Source organism: Puma concolor, chromosome D1 (genome assembly GCF_028749965.1).
Source record: "Puma concolor isolate L17-30 chromosome D1, mPumCon1.1.hap2, whole genome shotgun sequence".
Classification (NCBI taxonomy): domain Eukaryota; kingdom Metazoa; phylum Chordata; class Mammalia; order Carnivora; family Felidae; genus Puma; species Puma concolor.
Window position 1 is genome coordinate 134,925 of NC_141676.1, and position 22,674 is coordinate 157,598.

A 22,674-nucleotide genomic window follows, 5' to 3' on the forward strand; every position below is an offset into this window, starting at 1 on the left:
ATCACAGTCAATCAAGAATTCTATGTCCAGCCAAAGTAGCCACACAAGTGAAGGAGAATTCAGACATTTCCATATAAACAAAACCAGAAAGAATTCTAGGCTAGCAGAACTGGCCTACAAAAATACTAAAAGGAGTTCTTTAGGCTGAAATTAAAGAACAGTAGACACTAACTCAAATTCACAGGAAGAAGTATAGGCATCCATAGAAGTAAATATATTTGGAAATGTAAAAAAACAGTATAAATGTATTTTTGTTTATTTATTTTTTTCTGATTTAAAAGGCACTTTCATTAAGAAACATGATAACCTCTGGGACACAGCAAAGGCGGTCATAAGAGGAAAGTATATAGCAATCCAAGCCTTTCTAAAGAAGGAAGAAAGATCTCAGATATACAACCTAACCTTACACCTTAAGGAGCTGGAAAAAGAACAGCAAATAAAACCCCAAACCAGCAGAAAACAGGAAATAATAAAGATTAGAGCCAAAATTAATGCTATCGAAACCAAAAAAACAGTAGAACAGATCAATGAAACCAGAAGCTGGTTCTTTGAAAGAATTAACAAAATTGATAAACCACTAGCCAGTTTGATCAAAAAGAAAAAGGAAAAGACCCAAATAAATAAAATCAAGAATGAAAGAAGAGAGATCACAACCAACACAGCAGAAATAAAAACAATAATAAGGGAATATTATGAGCAATTATATGCCAATAAAATGGGCAATCTGGAAGAAATGGACAAATTCCTAGAAACATATACACTACCAAAACTGAAACAGGAAGAAATAGAAAATTTGAACAGACCCATAACCAGTAAGGAAATCAAATTAGTAATCAAAAATCTGCCAAAAAAACAAGAGCCCAGGGCCAGATGGCTTTCCAGGGGAATTCTACCAAATATTTAAGGAAGAGTTAACACCTACTCTCTTGAAACTGTTCCAAAAAATAGAAACGGAAGGAAAACTTCCAAACTCTTTCTATGAAGCCAGCATTACCTTGATCCAAAAACCAGACAGAGACCCCACTAAAAAGGAGAACTATAGACCAATTTCCCTGAATGAACATGGATGCAAAATCCTCAACAAGATATTAGCCAACCGGTTCCAACAATACATTAAAAAAAATTATTCACCACAACCAAGTGGGATATATACCTTGGAATGCAGGGATGGTTCAATATCCACAAAACAATTAACGTGATTCATCACATCAATAAAAGAAAGGACAAAAACCTCATGATCTTCTCAATAGATGCAGAGAAAGCATTTGACAAAATACAGCATCCTTTCTTTATAAAAACCCTAAGAAAGTAGGGATAGAAGGAGCATACCTTGAGATCATAAAAGCCATATATGAAAGACCCAACGCTAATATCATCCTCAATGGGGAAAAACTGAAGGCTTTCCCCCTAAGGTCAGGAACAAGACAGGGATGTCCACTCTCACCACTGTTATGCAACATAGTATTGGAAGTCTTAGACGCTGCAATCAGACAACACAAAGAAATAAAAGGTATCCAAATCATCCAGGAGGAGGTCAAACTTTCACTCTTCGCAGATAACATTATACTCTATATGGAAAACCCAAAAGATTCTGCCAAAAAACTGCTAGAATTGATTAATGAGTTCAGCAAAGTTGCAGGATATAAAATCAATGCACAGAAACCTGTTGCATTCCTATACACCAACAATGAAGCGACAGAAAGAGAAATCAAGGAATCGACCCCATTTACATTTGCACCAAAAACCATAAAATACCTAGGAATAAATCTAACCAAAGAGGTGAAAAATCTATACACTGAAAACTATAGAAAGCTTATGAAAGAAATTGAAGAAGGCACAAAAAAATGGAAAAAGATTCCATGCTCCTGGATAGGAAGAACAAATATTGTTAAAATGTCAATACCACCCAAAGCAATCCACATATTCAATGCAATCCCTATCAAAATAACACCAGCATTCTTCACACAGCTAGAACAAACAATCTTAAAATTTGTATGGAACCAGAAAAGACCCCGAATAGCCAAAGCAATCTTGAAAAAGAAAACCAAACCAGGAGGCATCACTGTAATCATCAGGACAGTATGGTACTGGCACAAGAACAGACACTCAGGTCAATGGAACACAATACAGAACCCAGAAACATATGGCCAACTAATCTTTGACAAAGCAGGAAAGAATATCCGGTGGAATAAAGACGGTCTGTTCAGCAAGTGGTGCTGGGAAAACTGGACAGCAACATTCAGAAAAATGAACCTGGACCACTTTCTTACACCATACACAAAAATAAACTCAAAATGGATGAAAGACCTAAATGTAAGACAGGAAGCCATCAAAATTCTAGGGGAGAAAGCAGGCAAAAACCTCTTTGATCTTGGCCACAGCAACTTCTTACTCAACACGCCTCCGGAGGCAAGGGAAACAAAAGCAAAAGTGAACTACTGAGACCTCATCAAAATAAAAAGCTTCTGCACAGCCAAGGAAATAATCAGCAAAACAAAAAGGTAACCAACAGAATGGGAGAAGATATTTGCAAATGACATATCAGATAAAGGGTTACTATCCAAAATCTATAAAGAACTTATCAAACTCAACACCCAAAAAACAAATAATCCAGTGAAGAAATGGGCAAAAGACATGAATAGACACTTCTCCAAAGAAGACATCCAGATGGCCAGCCGACATATGAAAACATGCTCAACATCACTCATCATCAGGGAAATACAAATCAAAACCACAATGATATACCACCTCACACCTGTCAGAATGGCCAGCATTAACAACTCAGGCAACAACAGATGTTGACAAGGATGCGGAGAAAGAGGATCTCTTTTGCATTGTTGGTGGGAATGCAAGCTGATGCAGCCACTCTAGAAAACAGTATGGAGGTTCCTCAAAAAACTAAAAATAGAACTACCCTATGACCCAGCAATTGCACTACTAGGCATTTATCCAAGGGATACAGGTGTGCTGTTTCGAAGGGACACGGGCACCCCAATGTTTATAGCAGCGCTATCGACAATAGCCAAAGTATGGAAAGAGCCCAAATGTCCATCGACAGATGAATGGATAAAGAAGGTGTGGTATATATAGACAATGGAGTATTACTCGGCAATCAAAAAGAATGAAATCTTGCCATTGGCAACTACGTGGATGGAACTGGAGGGTATTATGCTAAGTGAAATTAGAGAAAGACAAAAATCACATGACTTCACTCATGAGGACTTTAAGAGACAAAACCGATGAACATGAGGGAAGGGAAACAAAAAGAATATCAAAACAGGGAGGGGGACAAAACAGAAGAGACTCATAAATATGGAGAACAAACTGAGGGTTACTGAAGGGGTTGTAGGAGGGGGGATGGGCTAAATGGGTAAGGGGCACTAAGGAATCTACTCCTGAAATCATTGTTGCACTATGTGCTAACTAATTTGGATGTAAATTTTAAAAAAAGAAAAAAGAAAAGAAAAGAAACATGATAAATCTGGTGTTTATATCAGATAACATTATATGCAATGAATAAAGATATCATGTGTGTGATGAAAATGTCACAAAAGGTGGAGGACTGAATGCAGGTGGAGGGGGGTAAAAGTTTTGGATATTATTGAAATTAAGTGGGATTATTTCAAGCCAGTTTATTATAAATTAAAATGCTAATATTAATCCCCACAGCAACCACTAAGAAAGTAACTTGCAAAAAATATAGTAAAAAAAAAAAAAGTGTGGGGGAAAGGAAATTAAAAGACAAATGATCTATTTTATACAAATAAGGCTATTACTGGGGCGCCTAGGTTGCTCAGTCGGTTAAGTGTCCGACTTCAGCTCAGGTCATGATCTCATGACTGACGGGTTTGAGCCCCACGTCGGGCTCTGTGCTGACAGCTCGGAGCCTGGAGCCTGCTTCGGATTCTGTGTCTCCCTCTCTCTCTGCCCCTCCCCTGCTCATGCTCTGTCTCTCTTTGTCTCTCAAAAATAAATAAATGTTTAAAAAAATTAACAAATAAGGCTATTACTGAGTAATAAGAAAAATAGAAAATAAGACACAGGGACGCCTGGGTGGCTCAGTCTGTTGAGCATCTGACTTCATCTCAGGTCATGATTTCACATTCAGGGGTTCAAGCTCCACATCAGGCTCTGTGCTGACAGCTCAGAGACTGGAGCCTGCTTCAGATTCTGTGTCCCCTTCTCTCTCTGCCCCTCCCCTGTTCATGCTCTGTCAATCTCTGTCTCTCCAAAAAAATAAAATAAAACATTTTAAAAAAAGAAAATAAGACATAGTACACATAGAAAAACTGGCAATTTCAAGTCACACTTACCTTAGTGATCATATTAAATGTAAATGGGTAAATGCTCAATCAAAAGACAGAATGGTGGAAAGGGTTAGAAAAACATATGTGCCAAGTCATGCCCCACCCAATCCCTAAGCCACCGCAAACATCTCGAGCAGCCTCCTTGCTCTGCTCTATCAAACCATTTTTGGACCTGCTGGGGACCACCCCATTCTCCCCATAATTCATCATTATGGGAGAGATACACCTTGGCCCAGCCTCTTGGTGGATGTGTGGACTCATCACATTCAACATTTGAATCCGAAGTTTTGGCGTATGGGGGGACCATTCTGATACTGTTGGGCTAGCCTCTCACAAGTACACACCTACTAGACTTAACATAAGAAAACACATTGTTCTTATGGGCACACGAAATATTCTCCAGCTGGAACACATTAGGTCATAAAACAATTCTCCATAGATGCAAAAGGATTGAAATTGTACAAAATATATTATCTGACCACAATGAAATATAATTACAATTCTATAGCAGAAGATAAATAGGGAAATTCACAAATGTGTAAGTTAGACAACATATCCGGGGTAATAAATCACAAGATAGACTAGAAAGTACTTTGAGATGCATGAAAATGAAACCCAAATGTACAGACATTTTGGGAGGCAGGACGAGCAACTTCTGGGGGGAACTCCTCTAGGCAGAGACTACTGCTTCCAGAGGAGAAGGATGTCAGATCTATACATGGCCTTTCACCTTAAGAAAGTAAGAGGTAAAAGAGCAAAAGAAAAGGAAAGCTGGCAGAAGGAAGGAAATGGTAAAGGTTAGAGCAGGCATAAAGAAAATCAACAAAACCAGGGCACCCAGGCAGCTCAGTTGGTTGAGCATCCGAATTTGGCTCTGGTCATGATCTCATGGTTCGTGGGTTCAAGCCCCGTGTCAGACTCTGTGCTGACAGCTCAGAGCCTGGAGTCTGCTTCGGATTCTGTGTCTCCCTCTCTCTCTGCCCCTGCCCCACTTGTGCTCTGTCTCTTTCTCCAAAATAAATAAATATTAAAAAGAAGAAAGAAAGAAAGCCAACAAAACCCAAAGTGGATCGTTGAAAAGATCAACAAAATTGACAAACCTTCAGCTAGATGCACGAAGGAGAAAAAAGGCTCAGATTTCTAAAACCAGACATGCAAGTAGGGACATTACAACCGATCTCCAGAAATAAAGGAATTATGGGAACACTATGAACAGTTGTTCACCAACAAGGTGGATAATCTAGATGAAATGGAGTCCCACGAACACACAATCTACAAACTGACTCCAAGGGACATGGAGTACAACTCAGCAGGAAAAAGACAAATGACCCCTTTCAAAGTGGCAAAGGCTTGGAATAGACCCTTCTCCAGGGAGAACGGACAAGTGCCAGTGAGCACATGAGAAGATGTTGAGCCTATTAAGTCACATGGTAACACAAGTAAACATCACAATGAGATGCCATTTTTATTAGGATGAGAATTTAAGTTTGCCTTTGACTTTTGATGGATTGACGATGATGTGTCTAGGGTGTGAGTCTCTTTGGGGTCATTCTTTGAATTTGTGTAGCTTCTTGGACATGTGGACTAATGTGGATTTCTTTCATCAAATTATGTAAGTTTTGAGCCACCCTTTCTTCAAATGCTTGCTCTGTGCTTCCTCTCGCCTCTGCCCTGGGATCCCTTCATGCCCATGTTGTACCGAAGATTCTGTCCCACAGCCTCTGAGGACCAATTCATCTGTCTTTATTATTTCTCGTTCTGTGCTTCAGGCAGGATAATCCCAACTACCTGCCTTCGTGCTCATTCATTCTTTCTCCTTATGGGTCCAATGTGCTCTCACCCCCACCGGCTGACTTTTCATGTCACTTATAGCACTTTCCAATGTCAGAATTTCCATTTGGGTCTTTTAAAAAATATTTTCTCTTTACATAGTCTCTGTTTAGTAAAACACTATTCTCATATTTCCCTTTAACTTATTAGACAAGAGTTCTTTGGGGTTTCTCAGTCATATTTTATTCATTAAAAAAAATTTTAGGGGCGCCTGGGTGGCGCAGTCGGTTAAGCGTCCGACTTCAGCCAGGTCACGATCTCGCGGTCCGTGAGTTCGAGCCCCGCATCAGGCTCTGGGCTGATGGCTCAGAGCCTGGAGCCTGTTTCCGACTCTGTGTCTCCCTCTCTCTCTGCCCCTCCCTCGTTCATGCTCTGTCTCTCTCTGTCCCAAAAATAAATAAAAAACGTTGAAAAAAAAAATTAAAAAAAAAAAAATTTAGCGTTTAGTTTTAAGGGAGAGAGATACAGAGCGAGTGGGGGAGGGGCAGAGAGAGAGGGAGACACAGAATCTGAAGCAGGCTCTGAGCTGTCAGCAGAGAGCCCAACGTGGGGCTCAAACTCACGAACCGTGGTATCATGACCTGAGCCAAAACTGGATGCTCAACCAACCGAGCCACCCAGGCACTGCATCTTGATATTTTAAATCTTTGTTGAGTTACCCAATGTCTCAGAGACATTGTCTCAGGGCCCCTCAGAGACAGCTTCTGCTGAATGCCTCCCTCAGCATGTAGGCCGCGTATTCATGCTTCTTTGAATATCTGACAAGTTCAGTTTGAAAACAGGACGTTTGGGGTTTTTTTTTTATGTTTATTTAGTTTTGAGAGACAGAGAGAGAGCACAAGCAGGGGAGGGACGGAGAGGGGTACAGAGGATCTGAAGCAGGTCGATGCTGACAGCAGGGAGCCTAACGCAGGGCTTGAACCCATGACCGTGAGATCATGACCTGAGCTGAAGTCGGAGGAGGCTCAGCTGACTGAGCCCCCCAGATGCCCCTAAAAGCAGACATTTTCAGTAACATAATGTGGCAGCCCTGGATATCAGGCCCTCTGCCCAGCCGGCTTTGCGGCCCACACTCTTGTCGATGTCACAGTTGCTGTTTGTTTAGGGATGTTCTCGCCCTGATTGGGGAGGCCTTTGTGTCTGTGCTGAGTGTAGACACAGAGTTTCTGTGCAGTTACTCTGGTGGTGAGCTAATGTGTGCACAAAGATTAAGTGCCTGCAACCAATAAATCTCCCAGTGTTTGCCGAAGGGTTTGGGGGGGAGACACACCTTCAGTTCTCTAGCAATTCATAAGCCTTCCCTGGTTTTCACTTCCTGCTCATGAAGGACTTCAAGGTCAGCCTGAGGTGCGAAATAGTGTGTGTGTGTGTGTGTGTGTGTGTGTGTGTGTGTGTATTATTAAAATTTATAATCCCTACGGAAAAGGATGTCCCGAGAGAGATGCTAAGCTAACATGGCAAAATATTAAAGAAGTGAATGGGAATGACTCACGGGTGAATGAGTACAAGGAAGACCCCAGGCCCCAACAGGAAATGCCTCTGTCACCCTCCATGTCTGCCCCGAGGCTGAGCTTTGTGCTCAGGGGGTCCGGAGTGTCCACAGCCCGGCATCCACCTGGCCACCTTGCAGAGGAGGTCTGTCCCTGGAGCTGCATCTCAGGAAGGCTGGGCAGCATTGTCTGACTCCAGGAGAACGTACCCACTGCAACCCCTTCCCCGGGACTAGCAGACCCAGTACCGGTAGGAGCCACTGGCTGTGATGGAGAGTCCGGAGGCAGGAAGGTGGCAGATGGCATCTGTAAGGCTTTCATCGGCCTGGGCCAGTTTCCACCAGTTTCATGCAAATCAACCATTTTGGAAATCTCTGAGATGTTCACAGGCAGCTGTAACCACTGGACAGAAAAAGCTGATGATTTCCAGAATAAGGTCCGTGATTCCTAGAGAGCCCCACCTACAGGATGGAAATTCTCACCAGATTCTGAAATCTAACCTGAGGACGAAGAACCCCAGGTACACCGCAGGGAAGGGTCAGGGCGGCCTCAGCCTCTATCTCAGAATCTGGGGAGAGGAAGCATGCCCCCCCCACCCCCACAGGGCGGCCCTCCCTTCACTGGGCCCAGGAGTCTGCAGCCGCAGCTCAGGGCGGCCACCAGACCACAGAGAAATGCCTCTGATAAACTCCCGGGGGAAAGGCTTCCAGCATGGCAGCAGGAGCTGGCATACTTGCCAGGGAAACTGCTGGTAATTGTTCAAAATAACCACGTAAAACCTCTGGCAACGGCCCTAAAGATAGGCAGCAAGTGAACAAAGATCTATTCGAGAACATCTATGAAAATGTAGACAGAAAGGTAAACCTGTGCCATAGCAACCAAGAGTAGACCCTCCCTCTCCTTCCCTCTCCCCACCAGGTCCTAAGGAGCAGACTTTTCTGGAGCAGCCAGGCACAGGGTTCTTTACCTGGCACTCAGCCGGAGGGAGGAGGAGGAGGAGGACTTCATGGCCTCTTATCCGGCCCAGCTGCCTGAGGCTGAGCCCCAGTTGGGTCAAGTGGGAGACTGGGGCTCCCTTCTTCTGCCCAGCTCCCAATTATGGAACAGAGGCTCTTCCTGGGGCTTGAAGCACTGAGAACATGAGCCCCCGATTGTCCTTGCTTTGGGTCATGACATAGAGGCTCTCCATGCCAGGAGAGGAAGCTGCTTTCCCTCCACTGAGCACTCAGCTCCTGGGTGGCTGGTGGGGGAGGGGGTCCCTCAGATAGAAGCCGACCTTTGTTCCCACCTGCAGCTCCAGGGAACAGGCTCAAAATCTAGCTGAGGAAGAGAAGCAAGCCATAAACAGACACTAAACATTAAACAAGCAAATAGCAGTCCTGGAAGGTGGGGGCTGGTACCCAGGGCTACCACCACATACTGTCTGAACTGTACTGGTTCCAACAGACACTGAGGAGGTGAGCAAAGAAACGTGAAAATATGGCCCATACCCCAGAGAGAGAGTAGGTAGCAGGGATTGCGTGTGACAGAATCAAATGTTGGCTTTAACAGGAAAAGACTCAAAACAGCCCTTACAAATATCACAGAGCTAAAGGAAAGATGCTTTAGGAGGTGAAGAAAGGTGCGAGGCAACATTATACAAAACAGAGAACACCAATGAAAAGGTATAAATTATTTTTTAAAAATATGAAAAATCAGTAGCTGAAAAGGGCAGTAACTGAAGTTTAAAAATCCAACACAAACAGACGTGTGGTCTGTGGTGACGAAAAGACCCTGGAGGTTTTCTTGAGGTTTTCACTCTGGGCTTCACAACAGGAAATAAGATGCAGAAACTGGAAACCAAGATCTCGCCTTGGCTGTTTCAGAAATCGCAGCCACAGCCCCCAAACTGTAGGCACAGGTGAGAAGAGGCACAGGTCACTTACCAGAACCCCCCAAGGTACTGACTCCCGGGGGGACTGAGGACCAAGTCGAGGGAGTAAAACTCCTACGGCTCCAGGGGGCTGAGAAAACCACATTCTCAGAGTGAAGAGTACAGAAAAGCCCCTGATGCTTCTGGCGGGGAAGAGAACATGAACATTTTAAAATACGCCGAGTATTCTGTCCTCCTCAGCAAAGACCTGGCCTCGGGAAGAGCCTGACCAACGTGGAGAAGAGAAATACCCTCCAAGCCCTGCTTCTCCTTCCCACCTACGCGGGAAAAGAAAGGCCACAGGCGGGGGCAGCCTCCTAAAAACCTGAGACCTGGTCACGGGGGCGGCGTGGGGGGCGGGATGCCTCCCCCGCAGCAAGCACGGGCGTCGTGGACACTGGGGCTGAGCACTGGAAGCCGACAGCCTTGGCGGGGACGTGCACCGATGGGGATCCTTGCACCCGCGGCTGTGAGATAGAACCGTGCAGCCAGTAGGGAAAACGCTATGGCAGAGTTCTTCAGATAATGAAACAGAATCCACTACTGGGCACTGAATGAATGAAACACTCATCATTAATAGTAGCCAAATAGCGGAGACAGTTTAAATGTCCAGCAAGTTACTACTGGATGCAAAATGTGGTATATCCATAGGACAGAGTATTACTTGGCCATCAAAAGGAAAGAGGTAGTGACAGATGCTAAAACAAAATTCAGCTTCAAAACAATATTTGAAGTGGAAGAAGGCAGTCAGAGGACCACACATTACACAAGCCATACACATGACACTCCAGACGAGGAAAATCAAGAGAGATGCCAAAGAGATCACTGAATGCCAGGAGCTGGGAGAGGAGGAAATCAGGAAGGACTGAATGATCCATATGGGATTCGGTTTCTGTGTTACAAAAATGTTCTGTGATTAACTATGAGTAATGTTTGCACATCAAGAGTGTACAAGAAGCCACTAAATGATACCGTAAAATGGGGAAAGCAGCAAGTTCTGTTATGCGTTTTACATGAATAAAAATACAAGGGGCGCCTGGGTGGCTCAGTCGGTTAAGCGTCCGACTTCGGCTCAGGTCTTGATCTCGAAGTCCGTGAGTTAGAGCCCTGCGACAGGCTCTGGGCTGACAGCTCGGAGCCTGGAGCCTGCTTCGGATTCTGTCTCCCTCGCTCTCTGCCCCTCCCCCACTCATGCTCTGTCTCTCTCTCCTTCAAAAATAAATAAAAACATTCAAAAAAATTTTAATCAAGTAATATAGAATACGAGTTACATAAATTATAGTAACAGAAAGTAAAGACGAGGTAAACACAGCCCTTCGTCCCACCATGCTCTGGTGGAAACTGACACTCAGTAGCTGGCCGACTTCCTTAGTGCCCACCAGTTTCACCCACATGCAAAACAGGAAAGAGAAACTTCTGAGAAATTAAATGTACCCTGGAGAAGGAGGGGCCCTAAGCACCCTATCAGGGTTCCAGACCACACCTGCTCCCTCTCTGCATCAGAAACTCATTTCCCAACGCTTGTTCACCTGGGACGGCTGCTCATTCCAAAGCTGGAGATGTTAAAGGACAATAAGGTGGACATCCTGGAGGGGCCCCAGAACCCAGCTCCCATGGCCACCACCGTGATCAACATCCAGACTGAGACGTCCGTGCCCGACCACATCGTCTGGTCCCTGTTCAACACAATCTTCATGAACTGGTGCTGCCTGGGCTTTGTGGCCTTTGCCTACTCCGTGAAGGTGGGTGTGTGGGTTGGGGGGGTTCTCCCAGAAAGTACAGGTGAGCCTGGGGAGGTCCGCCTGCCCCGAGGGCATGTGGGGGGGGGGATGGGGAGTCCATGCGTGGTAGCAGTGAGGCTGCAGGAGGGGCCCGGGGACGGCCAGGAGTGGCCTTTGTCCCCAGTTCCCAAGGACATCCCTCAGACTGAGAGGTGGCTCCAGGGCTCTCCCAGAAAGAACAAAGGAACTCACCAGAAGCCGCCTCTCAGTGGGAGAGGCCAGTGACTAGACCTATGCAGAGGGAGGGGGCGCCCTGGGGTCTCCAGGAGAGGCTGAGAGTCTGAAGAAGGAGCTGGAGGCCCCAGCAGGGACGGGACCCAAGGGGCACTGTCCTGCTCAGGCTCTGGGAAAGGGGGGTGGGTCCCCGACCGGGGTGAAGGGCATGTGGAGGCTGCTGTGGACGGGGACCAGCCTGGCTCTCGCCAGGACCCGCCCCTGATCCCCCTCTCCATCTCCTCTCCCCAGTCTAGGGACCGGAAGATGGTGGGTGACCTGATTGGGGCCCAGACCTATGCCTCCACCGCCAAGTGCCTGAACATCTGGGCCCTGGTCCTGGGCATCCTTCTGACCATTGGATTCATTGTTCTTCTGGTGATTGCCTACTTGACGGCCTACAGTATCATTTTAAGGGTTATGCAGAATAGCAGAGGCCACCACTAGCTGCTCATGGCAGGAGACACCAGTCCTCCAGCATCCATTGTGGCTGTGCTTCCCATGCTTCCTGGGCTGTTGTGTTGGGCCCGTCCCTCAGCACCCACCCCTGTACCCTGTGCTTAAGCAGACTTCCCTGACCACAACTGAACTCAATAAAGTACCCTTGTGTGTGACGGTGCGGTGACGTCCCCTGGGTGGGGGGCCCTGCCGGGAGTCGCCAGCCTGCCCCTGAGACCGAGCCCACCGCCCCCCTTGCCCAGCTGTGCAGCTCTGGCTGGGGCAGGGCACGTCCTCAGCTGGTGCTGGTTCCTGGCCTCCTGCTGGGAACAACAGCTGCACCGGGGGCCTAGGATAGGGGACCCTGGCGCGAGGAGGTCCCGTGTGCAGAGCGCCCTTGGGCCTGAGGGTGAGGGTCCCTCCCCAGGTGTGTGGCAGGGTGGTGCTGGAGAGAAAGGGAACGGGCAGCTCGGGCCCTCTGGGATGGCCGTGGGGTTTGGCACCTGTGGGCGCAGCGGACGGAGCCGCGGGCTCCCAGCCCCTCCTGGGAGTTCCAGACTTCGCTGCACTCGGCAAGCCCCCCAGCTCTGTCTTTGCTCCTCTGGGGCTGGGGGTGGGGACAGAGCTCTCCACCGTGGGCTGACTGCAGAAGCCGATCATCAGACCTGGCGAGGAGGCCCCACGGACAGGAAGCCTGAGGGGAAGGACTCACTCCCTCAACCCAAACGGAACCGGCCCTGCAGGGGGAGCGACTGCCCGGTGCCCCAGGAAGGGTCTCCCAGCCGCTGGGGCCTCAGGCCTTGGTGTGAGCTTTTGCCAGAGCCCAGGCTGCACCTGGGAACCCGGAGGCCATCCTCAGCCCTGCAGGAAGAGCTTGCCCCAGGCAGGCATTCCTGTCCCAGGCCCCAGAGGGACTGGGTGGGGTCGCACTGTGGTGGCCAAGCCCCCAGGCCCTGCACAGCCACCCCGGAGAGGCTGGCTGGCTGGCTGGCTGGCGAGTCCCCGTGGCCACAGGCGGGGGTCAGGGAGGGAGCCCCTCGTCTCCGTGCGCTTCGCCCGCTGGGACAGCCAGGCTCGCCTGGGTTCCTGCAGTGGGGCCAGGTCAGGCCCTGCGGCTCCCCTCCCGTTGACGTCTGCAGCTCTTCACACTGGGTTCCCGGTTCAGTCCCCACACAAGGTCCACTCCCCCGGTGTCCACCTGTGCACACCCTGTCCCTGGGCGGGACTCTGGTTGGGGTGCCCTGAGTGGGCCGTGAAGCGCGCAGGGGTCCCAGGGGTGTGAGTGGCAGTGGGACGGCCCCAGGCAGGTTGGGGGTGGAGAGGGGACGCTGGTGGATCCGGCCCTCTGGGTCCCGGAAGGGCTTGCTCCAGATGGCCCAGGGGCCAGCCAGCGTCAGGGGAAGGGCCGGCCACGTGCTTCAGGCCCCCATTCCCCAGCCGGATGGGCTGCGTGGGTCTCACATTCCCAGATCAGGCAGCTCTCAAAAAGGACGGTCATATTGGGCATAACCCCATCTAAGCTGCAGTGACCTGGGTCTACGGTCCTGCTAGACAGGTGACCCTCTCTTGTAGCCAACAAACACTCTTGATGTCCAGCTTTTGCAAATCACAGGTGAGGGCCGAGGCATCATGCAGTAAGGTCCTGGGTACTGACCGTGGGCTTGCAGGGGCCCAGCGCTGCACAGCCCTGGTCCTCAGAGCCCCCCTCCAGCTCTGGCACCGACCTGGCCAAGGCGTCCTGGGTCTCCTGGAGGTAGGCGGTGCTTGGGTGGGGGTGGGCAGTGGGAGGTGGGGGTGGTGTTGGCTGGCCAGCTGGTGGGGTAGAGGGAGATGGGCGGGGCCGCGCAGGTGGGAGGCATCCCAAGTTTTTCCAAAGAGCACTTGGGAGGGAATATTCTCTTCCGGCTTTGCATGGACTGATCCCAGGAGGGAGACAGACTGGCAGGACTCCTGAGATGCCCTGTTCAGTCCTGACTGGGGATGAGGGTAGGGAGGACAGATGTGCTCCCAGAAGCTCCCAGCCACGAACCCCTGGGTCCCTTGGTGGAGGAGCCACGCATGTGGACAGTGAGGCCTTCCATGCCGGGAGCCGATCCATCCAGCCTTCCTGATGGCACAGCCCGGGCAGCCGGCGGAAGGGCAACGCACAGCGACCCTCCGAATGGGAAGCTACTGGTATCCCTCCTCTTACTCATCATGGCCATCCCCATGGTCCAATTGGCACTGATGATTCAAAAGAAACCCATGGGGGCAAACTCGGGGATATTTTCTGGGGATGACCCCCAGGACAAAAAAGAAACCTTATATCCAGCCGGTGCCACCCCCGCCTGCCCGTCCCCTACCTAAAGGAAGGATAGCCCCATATGTTTCCCAGCCAGGGAGGGGGGCACACGGGTTCGAAAGCCCCACTCCGGCAACAAAGCAATGTCTCTATGGCTACGAGTTGCTCCAACCCCTAGGCCCACTTGGCCCCCAGGAGGCATTCCAGATGGTAACTGGACCCGGTGGGTTAAGGTACAGAATGGTTCATTAGTTCCCGGGTATACGTTGTCTCTCTGGGAGCGCATAAGGCGTGGGTTCCCAGCCCTCTTGGCTCCCTCCAGGCACCCCAGACCAAAGCGAATACTTTTGTTCCTTCTACCGCAAGCAGTTCAAAGGAACAATGAAGAAGTCATGTCCCTGTAAACGTTCCACTCGAGGTGTTGAGAGCTAGAGGACCTTTCACGAAAATAGCAAAGCAAATGCTTTATAGACTATAAATAAACGTAGGTACATAATGAAAATAATATGAAGAAATTACTCGATAAGCAAAGGCCAGGAGGGAACGTTACAAGAAAATAACCATGAGGTTCCTTGATGGGCGATTACACGAAGGAACGTGTTTAGAATTAGGTAAAGCCGAGAAGCGTAGGTGACGCACGCTACAAGGAAGTCGCTAACAAATATAACGCCAGGCTTGCCACAGTAAGGCGGCCAGTCGGACACACTGCTGTCGTGTCCATTTGTTATTCTCGCCGATGCCGTTCATCCTTCGGGAACCCCTGGACCTGCTGGGGCTGGACTCCGGCACCTTCCGGAAGGCTTGGGTCTGGTGTGGGGGAATGAAGGTAAGCCCTTGATGGGTTTTTTTCCTTCCTCCCTTCCTGCCTTCCTGCCTTCCTCCCTTTCTGCCTTCCTGCCTTTTTTCCTTCCTTCTTTCCTGTCTTTGTTCCATCCTTCCTGCCTTCCTCCATTCCTTCCCTCCTCCTTTCCCTCCTCCTTTCCTTCCTTCCCTCCTTCCTTCCTTCCTGCCTGCCTTCCTCCCTTCTATGTAATAATACAAGTGCCTGACTCAGTCATTTATTGCAGAGGTTCCCATTTCGAAGATGGCTGTCTCCAGTGAACACACTGAGAGCACGCAAACAACATGATGTGCATGGCCAGCTGCGACACATCTTGATTGGTTCTGATAATGGACTATTTGGGCCGCTTGTCTTTTCTTTTCCTGTGCTTTAACTTCCTGGGGTTCTGTTTTGGCAGCTCACATGCGCTCTCTCCTTCTCCCTCTTCCCTTCCCCCTCTACATCCTCCTCCCTCCAACCCATACCCTGAGCTTGTTTTGTGGCCACACCTGTGCTGTGTGATTTCCAGGCCTGATATTTTTAAAGTTTTTCAGAGTTTCCTGAGAGTCATAGCTGGAGGGTTTCTTGCAATCCTAGGAACCACCAGGGCAGGTCCAGGCACAACACTGGGTGTTAAAAAGCTGAGACCCAACAAAGCAGGTAGACGGTGGGGAGAGCCCAGGGCTGAGGGAAAGTCTCCAGGGCCCCCCCCCCCACACATACCCCCCTCAATAGGGAAGTGGGATAGCAGCTGACCCAGCCTGACTTGAGTGCCAGGACAGGAAGCTCCCCCTACCTCCTCAGCGTCAAGCCCTGCCCTCCTGTAACCTGACACTCTGTCCCTCATCCACCATCCTGGTACCCAGCCAGTTTACAACTTTTGAAAGCTAGGAAATAGAAACTTTGAGAAATCGAAACTGCCAGGGGAGGGAGGAGTCAGAGCACCCTTCAGCATCCGGACCGCAGCCGCTCATCTCAGATGGTGAACCCCAAAACTCTTGCCTCTCTGGTAACTGCCTAAAAGAACCCATGTTGAAGGTTTTTCAGAGAATGAGAGCATTTACCGAGGATGAATGTTATCTGAGTGACCCCTCTGTATGCCAGGGCAAACATATCTACACTTACTGCCCTTCTCTTGAAGCCAAAGCCCCTAACCCTAACCCTCACCCACACCTTGACCCTCACCCCTAACCCTGACCCTGACCCTGACCCTGACCCTAACCCATTCCCATGCTCTAGATGGCATAGACCTTCCTGTTTTTGAACCTCTCGTGTATGTGGGGTTTCTAAACATACAAAATTAAATTTTATTTTCTCCTGTTAATCGTTCTCATGTCAACTTAGCCAAAATAGTTTTTGAAGGGTAGAGGGAAGTTTTTCCACGCTGATGATGAGTGTCTGCCCCACAGAAGCCTCTGCCTTCTCCAAAGGGTCCCAGAAGAGAGAATGTTGGGAGCTCCGGCACATGCGGGGATACAAAGGGCCTCTCTGATCTGGAACATTCCACTGTGTCCTCTAATGCATTGGTACTGGGCCCACTCAGAGCTCTGACTTGGTGATCTTATACAACCCTGCTTACGTGGGCGGGTCTGCCACCAGGTCAGCTGATGTCCATGTCCGCACCTGGCTGGCCCCACCACAAAGGTTCTCACGCAGAAGGCCAATGACGCCAAAATCGTTGTCAGAGGGAAGGGAGGTGGGGGGTACAGGCTTCCACTTATGGAATGAGTGAGTCACGAGGATGAAAAGCACAGGATAGGGGATACAGTCAATGATGTTGTCATATGTTGTGTGGTGACAGATGGCAGCTACACTTGTGCTGAGCCCAGCATAACGGACAGGCTTGTGGAATCACTATGTTGTACACCTGAAACCAGTTAACATTGCGTGTCAACTCTCCTTCAACTTAAAAAAATCAATCAGTATAATACTCCATATTAAAAGAATGAAGAGGGGCGCCTGGGTGGCGCAGTCGGTTAAGCGTCCGACTTCAGCCAGGTCACGATCTCGCGGTCCGTGAGTTCGAGCCCCGCGTCAGGCTCTGGGCTGATGGCTCGGAGCCTGGAGCCTGTTTCCGATTCTGTGTCTGCCCCTCCCCTGTTCATGCTCTGTCTCTCTCTGTCCCAAAAAAATAAATAAAAACGTTGAAAAAAAAATTAAAAAAAAAAAAAAAAGAATGAAGAAAAAACACCATGTGATCATCTCAGTTCCTGCAGAAAAAGTATTTGAGAAAATCCAACAACCTTTCCTGATAACACACACACACACACACACACACACACCTAGAAACAGAAGGGAAATTCGTCAACCTGATAAAGGACGTCTATGGACAACTCACAGCTGATGTTACACTCCATGATGAAAGACTGAAAGCTTTCCCCTAAGATCCAGAACGAGGCGATAATGTGTGCTCACTCCACGTGCAGCCGACATTGGACTAAAGGGTCCAATCAGGGCAACAAGGCAAGAAAATGAAAGGTGGGGGCATCCAGATTGAAAAGGAAAAACTATCTCTACATGCAGATGACATGACCTTATCATAGACAGTCTGAACAAAATCACTGAAAAAATTGAAGAGATTAGCAAAATTGCAGGGGACAAAAGCAACACATGCAAATCACCAACAACGAGCAACCCTATGATGTAACCAAGGAAACGGTTCCATTTACAACAGCATCATAACCCTAAGATGCTTGGTAAGAAATTTACCCACAGACTTGCAAGACTGGTGTGCTGGAAACTACAGATGATTGCTGAGAGGAATTAAAGAGGCATAAATAAACAAAAGCCAACCCACATGCGCACCCCTGAATTCTTGACATGGTTAATATGGCAATACTGCCCAAATTTATCTACAGTTTTGATGTAATCACCATCAAAATTCCCACTGCGTTCTTTGTTGTTCTTTTTTTTTTTTCTTTCCAGAAAGGGTCAAGTGGATCCTAAAATTCACATGGAATCATCAGGCCAAGACAATCTGGACAAATCAGAACAAAGATGGAGGCCTGCACTTGGTGATTTCAAAACTTCCTATGAAGCCGTAGTAATCCAGACAGTGTGGCACTGGCGTGAGGACAGGCATACAGGCCAACGGAATACAATTTAGAGTCCAGTAATAACCCTGTACTTTATGGTCAACTGACATTCAACAAGGGGGCCAATACCTTTCCAAAATGGCGCTGGGCAACTGACATCCATGCGGAAAGGAATGGAGATGGACCTTCATCTTGCGAAGTATACAAACATTAACTCAAAATGTTTCAAAGACCCAATATAAGAGCTAAAACTACAAAACGGTTACACAGACAAAACGGTTCGATTAGGCAACGGGCTTCTTTAAAAAAATTTTTTTTTTCAACGTTTATTTATTTTTGGGACAGAGAGAGACAGAGCATGAATGGGAGAGGGGCAGAGAGAGAGGGAGACACAGAATCGGAAACAGGCTCCAGGCTCTGAGCCATCAGCCCAGAGCCCGACGCGGGGCTCAAACTCACGGACCGCGAGATCGTGACCTGGCTGAAGTCGGACGCTTAACCGACTGCGCCACCCAGGCGCCCCAAGCAACGGGCTTCTTAAACATGAGACAAGCAAGAAACAAAAATGGATAAATCGCACGTCGTCAGTGAATTAACACGTTTGTGCCTCAGAGGACTCTCTCAAGAAAGTGAGAAGGCGACCAGAAAACTAGGAGAGAATTCTTGCAATTCCCATATCCCATAAGGGACTGGTGTTCAGAATGTAAAAGAACTGTTACAATTCAACCAGGAGACAAACAGCCCGATGAGTAAAAGAACAAAGGCTTGACCAGACGTTCTGCAGGCCCATGAACGACCCCCAAGCAGGTGAGAAGGGTTCTCGTGGCAGCACTCACCAAGGACACGCGCCAGACCACAAGGACACAGCACTGACAGTCAATGGAGCGGCTCTAACTTGTTTACGGTAGCCCCAAGTGTTGGTGAGGATAGAAGTAGAAGCTGTCATACATGCTGTGGAAAGAGTCTGGCAGCTCCTCAGAAAGTTCTGACATGACTCAGTCCTTCCACGCCTGGGAATGCACCGAAGGGCGGAAAAACGTGTTCACACAAAACTTGCACACACGTGTTTCCAACAGCATTATTCGTAAGAACCAAAAATGTCTGTAAATTGATGACTGAAGAAGCAAATACATGGTACCCTTACCATACAATACCTGTCACCTATCAGAAGGAAGGCAGTTCTGATTTGTGTGGCCACGTGGGTGAGCACTGAAAGCATGAACTCAGTGAGATAAGGCCAACGAGAAGGCCGCGGCCTGTAGGCTTACAGGCCTACACGGAATGCGTGACAGAAGGGAAATCCAACCACACAGAAGGCGGAGAGGCCCTTCTAGGAAGTAAGGTTCAGCAGACGTGGGCACTGCATCATGGGTACCTGGTTTCTTTTGCCACGGGGAAAACACTCAGGGCCACGTGGTTGTGAGAGCTACACAGACCGAGAAATAGGAAAAGCCACGTAAATTGTGCACTTTTGATGGGTAAAATGGCAAACTTTTGTGTTATGCAAATTTTACCCGATTAAAAATTAAATCATATACCCTTTAAATTAAATAAATGAAAGTAAATGAGGCACCTGGGTGGCTCAGTCGGTTAAGCATCCGACTTCAGCTCAGGTCATGATCTCATGGTTCGTGGGTTCGAGCCCCATGTGGCGCTCTGTGCTGACAGCTCGGAGCCCGGAGCAGCTTCGGATTCTGTGTCTCCCTCTCTCTCTACCCCTCTCCTGCTCACACTTTGTGTCTCTCTGTCTCAAAAATAAACAAACATTAAAAATTTTTTTAAATGGACAAATGAGAGTCAAAATACATATGATTAGGCAGAACACATCCCTCGGCAAGCTGTCAGCACGTTTTACCTTCGTGCACGAGAGGGGACGTCTTTAGCAGCCACGTGGTGGGAAGGGACACACCGGCGAGATACTGCCCGCCGTCTCCGCTCCACAAGCAGGGGCAGCGTGTGGGTGGCTCCGAATGACCTCGGTGGGGGTTGCATCCCACAGACACCGGCGAGGGCAGCACATCAGGGCTCAGACTGGTGGCACCCCGCTGGGGCCTGCAGGCATCCGTCCCAGCCCCTCACTGACCTCACCCCACGCGGGGCCCCGGGGCCAGCTTCTCTCCCTCTCCGCCCTCTGACTGCCCATGTGCACACGGGCTCGCTTAGTGGGGACAGCCCTGAGGGCAGTGGAGCCACACAGGCAGGGTTCAACGCAGGTGTGGGTTCCAGGGGACACCAGACGTGGTAAGTGCAGGAAGCAGCTGACACACGGGGAGGGGACCCAGGGAGGGGCCCCAGTGCCCGAGACCCAGACTTGAGGCTGGTCTGGGGGCCTGGACGCCACGGGGCCTCCAGGGTGAAGGCAAGAGCTCCTGGGAGGCCAGGGCCCGGCCATCGGCACCCACAGCGCGCGGGCCAGGACCACAGGCAGTGAGAGAGCAACTTGACCCTTTACTCTTAGAAAGAGCCGTGTCCTGGCGACAAAGCTGACCTGAGTCTGTCCTGAGAAGGGGGGCATGGGCCTGACAGTGGAAGAAGATGACCGGGACTTCCCACCATGACCCCCCAGACAACACCTATGTGACATGATGGGGCAGGAGGGAGGGAGGAAGGGTGGGGCGTTCAGGAAAGCTGGCCCTGTGCTCCCAGCAGCTGCCAAATGGCCCGGATCCTCCTTTCTCCCACCACAGCCGGCTCCCGGTTTCTGGCACCCTTGGGAGATGCTAGAGGCTCCCTCCAGGGCAGGCGACACAGGCTGCTGGGTCCTGACCTGCCAGCGCCCCCCCCCCCCCAACCCCCGCCCTGCCGCCCCACCGCTGGAACGTGGACTTCAGAGCCAGGAAAAGTCAACAGAGTCCAGACAGAGAGGAGGCCTGTGACTGCTGAGGTGTGGGCTTTGGGGCTTCGGGGACTCTCTCTGGGGGCTGCAGTGTGGAGTCCGTATGGGAGCCTGCAGCAGGCTTGGGGCTGGGGTGGGGGCAGGGTGGGGAGACTCACATCTGAGGAAAAGTCCCCAGGGCCCACACACACCCCTGACAGAGGCTGTGGTAGGGGAGCGGAGACAGGACCCAGGACCCGACGTGAGAGCCGGGGACAGGAAGCCCCCCTGAGACCACAGCCCTTCCTCCCGCCCCGCCCTGGTGTAACCTGACACCCAGTGCTTGGTCACGCCCTCCTAGTGCCCAACCAATTCCCAATTCCCCAAACACCATGAAAAAGAAATCTTTGAAGAAATCGAAACTACCCGGGAGGGGAGAGCCCTGAGCAGCCCCAGCATCCGGACCGCAGCGTCTCCGTCTCGCACCATGAACCGCAATGCCCAGCCCTTCCTTCCTGGCACCCACACTGGTGTCCCCCCAACTTATGAGATGCTCAAGGAGGAGCATGAGGTGGCGGTACTCGGGGGGCCCCAGAGCGCAGCTCCCATGGCCACCACCGTGATCAACATCCAGACTGAGACGTCCGTGCCCGACCACATCGTCTGGTCCCTGTTCAACACAATCTTCATGAACTGGTGCTGCCTGGGCTTCGTGGCCTTTGCCTACTCCGTGAAGGTGGGTGTGTGTGTTGGGGGGGTTCTCCCAGAAAGTGCAGGTGAGCCTGCGGAGGTCCGCCTGCCCCGAGGGCATGTGGGGGGGGGGGGGATGGGGAGTCCTTGCGTGGTAGCAGTGAGGCTGCAGGAGGGACCCGGGGACGGCCAAGAGTGGCCTTTGTCCCCAGTTCCCAAGGACATCCCTCAGACTGAGATGTGGCTCCAGGGCTCTCCCAGAAAGAACAAAGGAACTCACCAGAAGCCGCCTCTCAGTGGGAGAGGCCAGTGACTGGACCTACGCAGAGGGAGGGTGCGCCCTGGGGTCTCCAGGAGAGGCTGAGAGTCTGAAGAAGGAGCTGGAGGCCCCAGCAGGGACGGGACCCAAGGGGCACTGTCCTGCTCAGGCTCTGGGAAAGGGGGGTGGGTCCCCGACCGGGGTGAAGGGCATGTGGAGGCTGCTGTGGACGGGGACCAGCCTGGCTCTCGCCAGGACCCGCCCCTGATCCCCCTCTCCATCTCCTATCCCCAGTCTAGGGACCGGAAGATGGTGGGTGACGTGATCGGGGCCCAGACCTATGCCTCCACCGCCAAGTGCCTGAACATCTGGGCTCTGGTCTTGGGCCTCCTTCTCACCCTTACGTTCATCATTCTTTTCTTCACTGGCTCACTGGTGGTTTTCCAAGCAATTTCAGAAATGATGAAAGGTTATGGAGGGTACTAGCAGTTGTCCATGGCCTGAGGCCGTCACTCCTGTCACAGCATTTTGTGTACACGTCAGTCTACAACTGAATTCAATAAAGCGTGTGTGTGTGTGTGTGTGTGTGTGGGTGCTGTGTTTGTACCTGGGAGGGGCCCCATTGAGACTGTTCAGCCTGCCCCTAGGCCCATGTCCCCCACTGCCCCCCTGCACCCAGCCCTGTGTCCTTTGTGTGGTCCCAGGCACATCCTCGGGCCTTGTGGGTATCTGGCTTCAGGCTGGGGGCAACTAATAGACAATAGTTGTATGTAGGGGCCCCTACTTCCCAGAGGTCTGAGCCC

General features: G+C 50.2%; 2 protein-coding genes and 1 long non-coding RNA gene across 4 annotated transcripts; 2 read left to right on the forward strand and 1 right to left on the reverse strand.

Moving 5' to 3' along the window:
• Positions 1-10,976: 10,976 nt before the first annotated feature.
• On the forward strand, positions 10,977-12,147 carry LOC112852002 (interferon-induced transmembrane protein 1-like). The gene is made up of 2 exons (XM_086676461.1): positions 10,977-11,281; positions 11,786-12,147. Exons 1-2 carry the CDS (start codon positions 11,099-11,101, stop codon positions 11,978-11,980), a joined length of 378 nt encoding a protein of 125 aa, XP_086532587.1. The 5' UTR covers positions 10,977-11,098; the 3' UTR covers positions 11,981-12,147.
• A 4,203-nt stretch (positions 12,148-16,350) lies between these two features.
• On the reverse strand, positions 16,351-22,079 carry LOC147576267 (uncharacterized). Of its 2 annotated transcripts, none has more exons than XR_015240618.1 (4): positions 21,893-22,079; positions 19,681-19,851; positions 18,944-19,533; positions 16,351-16,939 (listed from the first exon to the last, which is right to left on the reverse strand). It is a non-coding gene; the product is annotated as an uncharacterized LOC147576267 (long non-coding RNA). The 2 variants fall into 2 exon arrangements; XR_015240617.1 differs by lacking the exon at positions 21,893-22,079 and adding an exon at positions 19,963-21,297.
• LOC147576268 (interferon-induced transmembrane protein 1-like) lies at positions 21,306-22,452 on the forward strand. The gene is made up of 2 exons (XM_086676462.1): positions 21,306-21,658; positions 22,166-22,452. The coding sequence occupies exons 1-2, from the start codon at positions 21,410-21,412 to the stop codon at positions 22,355-22,357; spliced, it is 441 nt and encodes a 146-aa protein (XP_086532588.1). The 5' UTR covers positions 21,306-21,409; the 3' UTR covers positions 22,358-22,452.
• Positions 22,453-22,674: the final 222 nt, after the last annotated feature.